The 12,727-nt window shown below is 31.5% G+C and overlaps 2 protein-coding genes across 2 annotated transcripts in view; one reads left to right on the top strand and one right to left on the bottom strand.

The window, feature by feature from the left end:
- Positions 1-12,727, bottom strand: part of LOC114330519 (pyruvate dehydrogenase [acetyl-transferring]-phosphatase 1, mitochondrial) — a 104,344-nt gene that overhangs the window by 60,811 nt on the left and 30,806 nt on the right. The gene's annotated exons all lie outside the window — the stretch shown is intronic.
- LOC114330520 (uncharacterized) lies at positions 1,637-9,885 on the top strand. Its single transcript, XM_028279867.2, has 2 exons — positions 1,637-1,805; positions 8,836-9,885. Exons 1-2 carry the CDS (start codon positions 1,779-1,781, stop codon positions 9,805-9,807), a joined length of 999 nt encoding a protein of 332 aa, XP_028135668.1. The 5' UTR covers positions 1,637-1,778; the 3' UTR covers positions 9,808-9,885.

The raw sequence follows: 12,727 nt of genomic DNA on the forward strand, positions 1-12,727 counted from the left end.
CTGGACTTGACATACATCGAAGTACTAAAAATTATAGATGAGAAGCACATTGATGTTTCAGTGACACTCTTAAACCAAATTTACAGTTCACGCGTATTATCCAAAGACTGGTTAACGTCGATCTTTATTTATCTAAAAAAACGCAAGAGAATGCGGCGATTACCGCATTCCATGTGCTAAAGTTCCATGTGCTTAAAAGCACATGGAGCAAAAAAACATGAAGCACCATAAGCAAAAGCTTGTTGTTCCATGTGCTAAAGTTGCTACTGAAAGTCATCCATAATCGAATATATCATAAACTGGACATAGACATTAATGATACACAATTTGGGGTTTGCAAAGATCAGGAACGCGTGAAGCTCTTTTTTTACTTAATCAACTGATAATCTGAATAATTGTTGTTTTGGATTCTTCTCATTGACAACACTTGCCGGTTCATGGACATGAGTTAAAGTTTTTTTTTGATGGCAGCTCTTTGGATTTATGATCTTCCTGTTAGCTAGACTGCTACATCGGGTTAGAGGTGGGCACGTATTTTGAAACTCTGAACTTAGCTTCCTTCTGTCACTAAGTTTACATTAGTTTCTCAGGCATTACATCATGCCAAACGAGTTGTTTCATGGAAATTTACATTTTCGTTGAATGTTAGTGAAACAGTTTCGTTAGTTAAAAAAAAAAACAATTCACTGTTTGTCTTGTTTGGTTGAAGTTGTCTTATTTGGTTGTGCAGAGTTGACTTCCGTTTGTGGCATGTTGTTGGGTTGATTGATGTTGATGGCTTTGGAGATTTTTAGGCTGATTTGAGAGCTCCTGCACGAGACCTCCAGGCAGCGGTGGCCTGAGGTGCAACTTGAGCTTCCTGATTTTATTTACTATTCATTCTTCGAATCAGTGTTCCAATTCAGTCTGGGGGTTTCCATTGTCATTTCTTCAGTTGCTTGATGAGTGACCACACTTGGGTATCTTCCTTCTATGTCCTGGGGGAGATTTGTTTGTTATAGTTTTGTTATATGTAAAGGTGCCTGGACGTCAATAAAGATGTATATGCGTGTTTTATTGACTATAATAAAGCATTTGATAAAGTATGAGATGCACAATTAATGAATGTCCTGAAATCAAAGAAGATAGAATACACTAACCTCAGGATCATATCGAATGTGTACTACAGCGAGCAAAAGTATGTGTTAACGAACAGCAGTCAGAGGAAATTGAAATTAGACGTGGGGTGAGACTGGGATGCGTATTGTCGCCAATTCTTTTTAATTCAAACTCAGAAAAGATCCTGAAAAAACTCTTGAGGGTGAAACAGCTGGAATAAAGATACATGGAATTCCCATTAATGAATTAGATATGCAGATGACACTTTCTCTTTAGCCGAATATATTGAAGGTCTGGTGAAGAGACTGGTGACCAAATAGAATAGAATAAATATGGAAAATAATACGATGTCACAATGAACATTAAGAAGAGAAAATTGTGAGAATATCGAAAACTCAAAGAAATAAAAAGGAATTCCGTTCGATTATGACTACTTCTATGACGATGTCAAATAAACCCCATTTTAGAAATAAAAGAAAATTCTCTTAAAACAGGTTTCCAAACAGAAGCACTCTCATTTTTCTTTAAAAGTTCGTTCTGTATAAATATTTCTCAAACTCATGCAATACTAGATATAAAGATAACTTTTTTTATTTACCTAAAGATACAATATGTTTTAGTGTGGAAATAATTAAAATGATATAACGTTTATTCAAGAAACGATAAGGTGCTTGTTCGAGATGAAGTTTTTGATTACAATTTTGGCTGTAAGTAGTTTGGTTTCAATTTGGTTTTACTGTAGTTTTTGGGAGGTATAGCAGATTAATAATTCATTGATATGATCTCAGAGTTCCACTACCAATATCTTATAAAAACTTCCCAATTTAACAATTTATTGATTTCTTATTTTGACGTTTGTCGATGTTTGAAAGTGGAAATCGAAACGTCAAAAAAATGCCACAAGAAAATAACTTCCCAAAACTGGTAGATTAGATAATGGTTGTGAATTTAATTTTTAAAGCGTCAGTTCAATTTTGAAGTATAGTTCCATGTGTTGCAATATTTTCTAATGCTATCCTTCTTCCTGTTATACAGGGTGTTTCATTGGGAAACGGAAATACTTTAATGGTGAATAGAGGTCACCGAGCCGGTTCTAGATATACTACATTTTTTGCCCTAGCGACTTTTATAACCGAGTTACAGGGTGTTTTATCGATTTTACCCATTTCTTTCCTAAGCCATAACTTTAGAACCACCCTGTATATTTTTTTTGATATTTGGTACACATATGTCTCATTTAAAACCCAAACGACCGACATACTAACCATAAGAAAAATCCAGGTCCGTATTAACAAAAAATTATAAAGTAATTGTGACCTTAAAACAACACCCTGTATATTGAAATTCTGAAAATCTGTTTGCATATTTGAAAAGAGCACAAAAAACTAAGTCTAATCGTTCGCTTCAATTTTTCGGCCAGATCATTTTATGACTTTAATTTTGAAATTATACTGAAATTTTTAAGAAATCTGACATTAAAAAGCAGATATTATTAACTTTTGGTTATATATTATTAAAGCTAATTAATAAATACTCATTTTAAAAATAATCAATACTTATTTACCACATTGGAACGACCCAATTACTAATGACAAGAAAAATCCAGGTCCGGTTTAAAAAAAATATAAAGTAATTATGACCTTGAAACAACACCTTGTATATTGAAATTTTGAAAATTTGTTTGCGTATTTTAAAAGAGCATAAAAACTGCGTTAAAAGGTGCATGTCAAATTTTTGCGAAGATAATTTAATTACAGCAATTTTGAAATCATATTGAGTAATTATTAATTAAGTTCACAAGAAGCTGCCAGAAAAATGATAAATAATCCCAATGTAATTAGAAAATCGATTCGAAATCTTTTAAAACGAGCAAGGAAATGCATTTTTTTAATTTGAGCAACTGTTATATGTAGTTCAAATATTTTTAATTTATGTTAAATTGTTGAATTGTTTAAACCAATTTTTTTTATTAGATAAGTATAGCTGTTTTTTTAATTCTTTACTAAATCATTAAAATATCCCAATTCTCGCAATTCTAATTTTTAATGATGTGCATACAGCTACAAATCCAGAGAATCCATGAAGTCTGCGTGGTAAATAAGTATTAAGTATTTAAGTATTGATTCATTAACATTAAACTATTAGAAGTTAATAATACCTGATTTTAATCTCAGAGTTCTTTAAAATTTCAATATAACTTCAAAATTGATGTAATTAAATCAATGGCGAAAAAATAAAAATGGACCTTTAATCACAGTTTTTTATGCTCTTTTAAAATGCGCAGACAAATTTTCAAAATTTCAATATACAGGGTGTTGGTTCAAGGTCGCAATTACTTTGTATTTTTTTGTTAATCCGGACCTGGATTTTTCTTGTCATTAGTAATTGGGTCGTTCCAATGTGGTAAATAAGTATTGATTATTTTTAAAATGAGTATTTATTCATTAACTTTAATAATTTATAACTAAAAGTTAATAATACCTGCTTTTTATGTCAGAGTTCTTTAAAAATTCAATATAATTTGAAAATTAAAGTCATAAAATTGTCTGGCCGAAAAATTGAAGCGAACCATTAAACTTACTTTTTTGTGCTCTTTTCAAATATGCAAACAGATTTTCAAAATTTAAATATACAGGGTGTTGTTTTGAGGTCACAATTACTTTATAATTTTTTGTTAATACGGACCTGGATTTTTCTTATGGTTAGTATGTCGGTCGTTTGGGTTTTGAATGAGACATACGTGTACCAAATATCAAAAAAATATACAGGATGGTTCTAAAGTTATGGCTTAGGAAAGAAATGGGCAAAATCGATAAAACACCCTGTAACTCGGTTATAAAAGTCGGTAGGGCAAAAAATGTAGTATATCTAGAACCGGCTCGGTGACCTCTATTAACCGTTAAAGTATTTCCGTTTCCTAATGAAACACCCTGTAGAACATGATCCTGTTTATTCTATCATTCCAGCTCTTGTGAAGTTGATGTCCAGATGTAATACCACCACCTCTTTTGGGGGTCTTCCTTGTGGTCTTTTTGTATTGGGTTCATCTGGTTGGGCTCTGGGCTATAAGCATTGACTGGGTCTCTTCGTGGGATATTAACATGTTTAACTTGTGTGCTGTTATATTGAGTTTGTAAAGTAGGCGCTGAAGGTCATCTTCATTTTCTGAACTAGAAGCTCGGTTGCCCATTTTGTAGCCAATGTTGGTTTCATTTACAGTTTCTATTATCTTGTCCATGACGATAAAAGAGATTCTATGATTATTAGTCCAAGTAATGAAGCTAAAATAGGACAAAACCTCGCAATTTTTACAGAATGGATCGATTTCCTTGAAAATTTGAGAATAAGTAGTGGATAGTCCAAGGATCAAAATCTATATGATGCCAAAAGGCGCTTTTACCATGGGGGTGGTTGCCACCCCATCTCGGGGGTGGACATTTTTTATTATATTTTAATCGCAAAAGTTGGTAAAAACGTTCATTCTTAGCAAAAAACGCTCTATACATTTTTTTGATAAAATTGATAGTTTTAGATTTATTCGCTATCGAAAGTTTTAGTTTTATATAGAAAAAATCAATGTTTATAATAAGTTTTCTGCTAATAACTCCAAAAGTTTTCGTTTTATCAAAATAACTTTACTTAACAAAAATGTGCCTTTTAAAAAAATAAACAAAACCTTTTTTTTTTTTTAATTTTCTTTAAGACCAATAGTAATCGAGCTATACTTTATTATGTGTTGGCTCTTCGTAAAATGCCAAATATTGTAGTCTCAAAGCCAAAAGACAGGAAAACTATGCATTTTTCGAGGACAACTTGTTCAAACTAATTTAAAGTACTTAAAAATATCTATCTCCATAAATAAAAAAAAATGTCTCTAGCTCAAAAATTAAGTGACTTAATGAAAAATAATGATGAAAAGAATGTCAGTCCCTATTTTTGTCAGCGAAAAAGTGATCGCAAGCAACCCCCTAATCACCACCCTAATTAAAATTAGTCATTAACTTTATTTGGTCTTTTTTATTTATGTATTATTAATAGGTTCGAGAAATTTTACCGGCTTAGAATTAGTTTTTAAAAAAATGTTAAAAGCGAATAACGAATTTTTGTAGTTTGGAAAAAAATGGTCTTTTCTCCAGAATAGCAAGATGAGCATCAGAGATACGAAAAAATGTTTGAATATGAAATTGTAGCTTATTTAATTCTCAAAAACATGGTTTGCAAAAATTTTTTCTACGGCAAAAATTGAGTGAGCTATTGACAATTAAAACTTGTAATAACATGCAAAAACCACCTTTACCAACCCTTTCAAAGTCAACCCTTTCTATTTGCGACTGAGGATTTTAAAAAGATTTAATATTAATAGGCTTATAGATTTTGTAAAAACCTACAATATTGTTTTTAACCAATCCTTCTAAGATAAAAATAAAAAAGTTACGGTTAAAAAATCAATATATTTTTTTGAAAATAAAAAGGAGAAATCCAATTGGAAGCATAATAATGTAAGTTGGCGGTGTTTTCAGTCATTGGCCTTATTCATTCTTATTTATTTATGTATTATTAATAGATTCTAGAAGTTTGACTGGCTTAGAATGATTAGTTTTTAAAAAACTGGAGTTAAAAGCGAATAACGAATTTTTGTAGTTTGGTAAAAAATGCAACTTTCTTCAGAATAGAAAGATTAGCATCAGGTATACGAAAAATGTTTCAATATAAAATTGTAGGTTATTTAATTCCCAAGAACTTGGCTTGAAAAAAATTTTTCTACGGCAAAAATTGAGTGAATCGTAAATGAGTACATATATCGTAAAACGTTGATTTTTTCTATACAAAACTAACACTTTCAATAGCGAATAAATCCAAAACTATTAATTTTATCAAAAAAATGTATAAAACATCTTTTACTTAGAATGAATGTTTTTATCAACTTTTGCGGTCAAAATATAATAAAAAAATTTCCACCCCCGAGATGGGGTGGGAACCACCCCCATGGTAAAAGCGCCTTTCAGCATCATTATATAGATTTTGATCCTTGGACTATCCACTACTTATTCTCAAATTTTCAAGCAAATCGATCCATTCTGTAAAAATTGCGAGGTGGAAAGCTTCGGTTCCTGGTCTGTAGTATATTTTGATGTGGATGTTGGTTAGGTTTCTGCCCAAATCGATTTTAAATTTCGGTTCCGGTATAAAATGTTTATACATATATTAATTTTGATAAATTAAATTAACGGGGTAGGCGCAAAATTTTGATCGCATGCTATTTAGATGCATTAATTTTTTTGGAATCCTGAGAAAACGATTCTTTAAAAATCTAAACGCAGGATGAAAGATTACATCATTACTGAGGGCCGAAAGTCCCCAAAGACTTCTACAATGTTTATTTTAATAAGTTACAGGGGCGAAAAAAGAAACTTTAGTGTGATTTTTAATTTCAAATATTTCATTCAACAGAAATTTTTTGTTCATTCAGGGACTTTCTGCCCTCGGTAATAATGTAATCTTTCATTCTGCGTTTAAATTTGTCAAAAATATTTATTAGTTTTCTCAGGATTCGAAAAAAATGAGTGCATTTAAATAGCATTGCAGCAAGATTTTGCGCCTACCCCCTTAACACTGAACTTTGAACATTATCAATACGAAGTAGATATCATTTGACAATATTTTTCATTCAACAAATGTAAGTGACAACATTCGGTTGAGAGTAAATAAGGCGAAGTGAAAGAAAAGTCAGGCTTTGTGAATATGAGTAGGTAATACTTAGTTCTATTCTGCGAATTAAGAATCGTCTTACGGACAAGAAACCCCAAACAATGTGCAAGTTAGACATTTAAGATGTAGTGCACAGTGGTGCAGTGCCTAGTGAAAAGTGTAGTGTCTCGGGAAGCGGGAGCCTGAGACCCCGGAAGCCTTGAAAGGGAAGACTTCAGAGAGTATGTCGAAAGCTAGGCACAGTGACAATCGGCGCGGTTCAACCCGGAAACCTGATTAACTTAAAATTCACTTTTGTAATAATATTATACTTAGATTTAATTTGTAATAATTTCTTTCTGAAAATTTTCTTCAGCTATATCTACAGTAAACGCCACGCTACTAGATACACAGGTACATTAAGGTAATACAGTCCTGGACCTGTCACCTGTTACACTGTTTACTTTTATGTCTAGTGACGTCTATAACATCAGACAATGTATAGAAACCAGTATAAACATAGAGAGTTGACAGATTATAGAACAGCTGTATTTGAAGTTTATTGTTGTCATTATATTTAAGTTGTAAAAGTTATAAAGTATCGCCATATTTTTGGTGTTTAAATAAAGTTTTTTTTTTTAAGCAGAGTAACAATAGTATTAATTAATGTATTTTTGAAGTTATACTTCTTTAGGCGCGATTGAGGGTGAAATTTTATTAATCTGCGCGCATGCGCACACAGACAGTATGGAGTTCGTTACTAAATGTTTTAATTTATGTATGTATCAGTCCAGAAAAGGTGTGGAAAGGATATATTAGTGTTTTTAAAGACATTTTTCTATAAACGTGTTAAAAATGCAATTTATAGCACTCCATAGGATCGTTAAAAATGCTACTTTAAAGCACTAGTGCTTTAAAAATTTTAAGGCACTGCAGTTAAAAAAGTGATTTGTCAAATTGTGAAACGTCAAAATATTTATATTTCATTTATTAACATTTAAAAGGTTTAAACATTAACGTTTAAAAGGTTTTTTTAAATTTAATTTAAACTGTATTATTGCATTTTTAACACGTTTCTAGAAAAAAACTATTAAAATTTTTTAGAATATACAAAAATAAAAGTAGATGTTATTCTATAGTTGTTATGATTTACGTATTGACAGTATAGGCAGTTTTGATGTAATGTCAAGAAAAATATAAAAATGGAATGTCAGTCAAGTTCAAGTAAAAGTTTTTGTAGGTATTGTCCTATAATTGAGAATGAATAAATTATAATTGTTGATATATAAGACGTTTGTAGAAAAAATATTGTATGATATAGGTGTTAAAAAGTACAGAATTGCAGAATGAGCGAAGCGAATCTTTCACACGAAACTTTCACATACATGCCTTAACATTGTGCTTTTAACATTTATATCATAAATAACTATTATTATAATTTTTGTGTATTTGGACTTGTCTACCTCGGGAATAAGATAATAAGTAATATTTAAAGTATTTTATAATTCACTTCGTATGTTTGTCACTATGTCTGAGAAATCTTGTAGACCGTATAAAAAAAAAGGTATAGCTCAGTGGTAGAGCGCTGGACAGGAGATCAAGAGGTCCCCGGTTTAAATCCTGGTGTTTTCTAATCTTTTTTTAATTTTTGATATTGTTTTAATAAAATTTTTTGGAAAGTAGTAAGTAAAAATTAATTTAATCTTTAAATAAAATACAAATAAACTGTCCGAAAGTATATTTAGTTCATTGAAATCATAATATTTAGAAGTATAACTTCTTACGTGCGTACAAAGTACACACACATTCTTTTTGCATGGAAAAACAATTATTTTGAATAGTTTCACGACAGTCACATGACATGACAGACATAAAAGTCACAGGTAAGAAAGGGCCGGATTAGCCTACACCGAGAAATTAGGTACCCGTATGTCTACTAGCGAGGCGCTTACTGTATATTCATATAATAGTTGTTTCGTCCTTTTGATATATTAAAGATCTTGAACAAGCAAACTTTTTTCGATTAAATGTTTATTTTTTTAATTTCAGGTAGCTCTGGTAGGTTCTACTACAACGAGAGCTGAAATATCAGGACCACCAGGTCAAAATCTTGTTAGATATGTCGGCCAATTACTTGGAAAATGTTTTCCAAACCAAAGCAACGCAGAAGATCAAATGTATACAGGAAACAATATATTGGAAGTTTTAAACGCACAAGCTGGTGTTGACATCTTTGTCAAAACACAAAATGGTATAAAAATCAATGCTGATATTTTTGCTGCAATACTCAGTGATTGTATTCAATCCTCCTTACAAGGCCAAGGTAGTACAGCAATTCGCATAAATAAACGAGATGTGACACCAGCTATTAACGCTCTTTTATACAACCAAGAAATGAGTGTTCAAGACATCGACATGTTCGTCTTTTCCAGACAATTAAATCCAAGATTTAGAAGAGATCTAGCATTTCCATTAAATCTATTTCAAGAAGTTATTTCCACCATCATCTTGCAACCACTAATTGCTCATGTAAACTCAATTTTTGACGGTATTGATAAACTCATTCTTTCTTACTACGTCGATCCCGCATCCGTAACAGATCCCATTCAAAGCATTGTTATTAACACTATCAACAACGCAGTTCAAACAGTTTCAGGCATAATAAAGAATATTAAAGCACAAATTACTGAATTATTTTCGACTGTAATCAAGGAAGGAACTTCTACCACTACAGCATCGATACAAGCTAAAAGTAAAAGCTTGCAAACAAGAGATGCGTTTTCTGATGTTATCGAAAATTTGCTCGTCCAGCCCATAAGGGATCTTGTAAATGGTATTCTTCAAACACTTAGAGATCTTATTAATTCCTTTGCTGTTCAGGAAAAATCTGATAATCCCATACAAACCGTTATTAACGAATTGACTAACAGCAGTGTTTCCATGTTCCTGCAGATGATAGATCTTGTACAAAACCAAGTTGATTCAATTTTAGGAACTTCAACGAGCTCAGTAGCTGCATAAACCAGTTGTTTATTACTTACGTTTTAAGTAAATATTTTTTGATTGTTGCAAATAAATAAAGTGTTTAAAAAATATACTCGTATTATTTTTAAAAATCTTTTAGAACATTTTTTAATCACAGTTTTTGCTCCATAACTAATAAGCCAAAGAAAAAATGTGATCACTCGGGGGTGAGTACTACCCCTTTTCGGAGGTAAAAAAACATACGTTCAAAATTAGTCCGGAAGTGGATAAACTGCATATAAACTGCGTTCTTTAGCAAGTTACGCTGCAAATAAAGTTGGTCCCTTTTTTTAGTAAAAAAAATCAAATGAAACCAAATGAAATTAATCATTACCGCTTCACAAGTTACTTTACTTATGTATTGTTTTTATAATCTGTAAGTTTCATCGTAGGTCTGGATCCCGTGTATGAAAAAAAAAGTTGATTAATAGCAAGCTGAAAATTTGTTAATAGCTTAAGGGTGTCTAGTCGGATAAACTTTGATATATGGGAACACTGGAAGAGGGGCAGTTTTAATTGTGGAACAGGTTAAACATTTGGAACGGTCAGACCACAAAAACGGCACATATATTTTGTCCGACAGAATAGACTTAAACTCTCCGAACAGAGATTAAACTCTCATGCAAAAATCAGACTGCTATTTATCACCTGTCATAATTTCTGTCATTTGACATATTTTACATCTTCCATTCATTAAAACGCCCATTTGGTGATAAACAGCAGTCTGATTTTTGCATGAGAGTTTAATTTCTGTTCGGAGATTTTAAGTCTGCTCTGTCGGACAAAATACATGTGCAGTTTTCGTGGTCTGACCGTTCCAAATTTTTAACCTGTTCCACAATTAAAATTTCCCCTGTTCCAGTGTTCCCATATATCAAAGTTTGTCCGACTAGACACCCTTAAGCTATTAACAAATTTTCAGCTTGCTATTAATCAACTTTTTTTTCATACGCGGGATCCAGACCTATCGGCTCAAAGTGCTTATTTTTGAAAAAAAATTGCGTTAAAGTATTTTTTTTTAATTTTGAAAAACAAGCATTGTTTCAAATAATTTTAAAAATTATTAGTGATACCAAAAATAGCAAAGAGTAAAAAAATGAGGTTTTGCTTTTCTGAATATTTTCGAAACAATTGGTTAAAATATGGCTGTTCAAAATTTGCATACACTCGTTATTAGTGACTCGTTCAAGTTCTTTCAACTGCAGCCTTTTCAAAAATAAGCACTTTGAACCAATGAAACTTACAAATCATATAAACAATATGATGTAAGGGGAGTAACTTGTGAACCGGTAACGATTAATTTCATTTGGGATGGTAAGTAGGGGGTGATTTTTACGATATTTTTTACAAAAAAGGGACCGACTTTATTTGCAGCGTAATTGGCTTACTTTTAGTGCAAGAAACTTAAAAAAACCTTTTTTAAACACAGTAAACAAGTTATGATGAGTTTTCCCGTATATGTGCTTCATTTTTTGATTATTTCACGTTGAAATATTCGATTTGGAATTTGACGAATAAGTAGATACCTACTTTTCATTAACTACAACTCGGCTTCTATTGGGTTTAGAGACTTCATACTTCATACAGTTTTTTCACTTTTTTATAAGGTATATTTTTGCTATTTTCAATAAAACAGTTACTTTTTGATGTATTGGCGAAAAACATCTAAAATGTGTTCTTTTTGTTGAAAAATGAAAATTTTCACTCGCAAATAACTCAAAAAGTATCGACTTTGTGAAAAAACTCTAGAACAAAAGTTACTTAGAATTAGTTAGTTTATCCATTGCCGGTATTATTTTGAACGTATGTTTTTTCACCCCTTAGAAGAGGTGGTACGCGCCCCACGGCGAAAACATATATCAGCGCAATATTACCTTTTTTCTTTGGCATGTTAGCTATGTGTATGTCAAATTTCATATCAATCCAAGCGGTTCTTCAAAATTCGAAAGTTTTGCAGTATTCTAATATTTTTTTTTGAAAAATTTCTTCAACGCTGTCATTAACTCTTGTAATCGTTGGAAAAATATGCGTCTTTTTAACATATTGAGGGTCTTGATCAGAAAAAGCTTTTTCGATTAAATTTATGTTTTTTAAATTCCAGGTCGCTCTGGTAGGTTTTACTACAACGAGAGCTGAAACCTCGGAACCATCAGGTCAAAATCTTATTAAATATGTCGGCCAATATACTTGGAAAATGCTTTCAAAACCAAAGCCACGCAGAAGATCAAAAAAATCCGGGAAACAGTATATTGGAACAAAATGGTGTAATCAATGCTGATACTTTTGCTACAATACTAAGTATTTAATTGTATTCAATCTTCCTTACAAGGCCAAGGTAGCACATCAGTTCACATAAATAAACGAGATGTAAATACAGACTTGCAAACGTTTTATGATCTTATTGAACAATATGTCGCCAAGCCCTTAAGGGTTGTTGTATACGATATTATTCAAACACTTAGAAACAATATTATTTGGGCTAATAATACATTTTCTTTTTTAACCTTCAATATATTTTCTCTTATAACTAACTACTTTACTCGCCTATTCCTGGCACTTTTAGACAATTATCAAGAACAATGGGAAGCAATTTTGGGACCTTTAACGAGCTAATCAGCTGTATAACTAAGTGTTTTCTTACTTATATCTTAAATAAATATTTTTTGATTGTTGCAAATAAATAAAATATTCAAAGCAGATATATTCGCATATAAATAAAATGTTCAGAACATATCGCATTATTTTTAAAAATCCTTTGCCAAAAGAACCAAAAGAGGGGACTTGTACAAGGTAAAAATAAACACTTCCGTAAATGCCGTTCCGATAATCGGGTTCCTGGGAATTTTTCACTAATTAACAAATTTTCTTTGTCGTTTTTTCTTCTTCTTTTTTTCCTTTTACATAGTAAAAGATATAG

This window comes from Diabrotica virgifera, chromosome 3 (genome assembly GCF_917563875.1).
Source record: "Diabrotica virgifera virgifera chromosome 3, PGI_DIABVI_V3a".
Lineage (NCBI taxonomy): Eukaryota > Metazoa > Arthropoda > Insecta > Coleoptera > Chrysomelidae > Diabrotica > Diabrotica virgifera.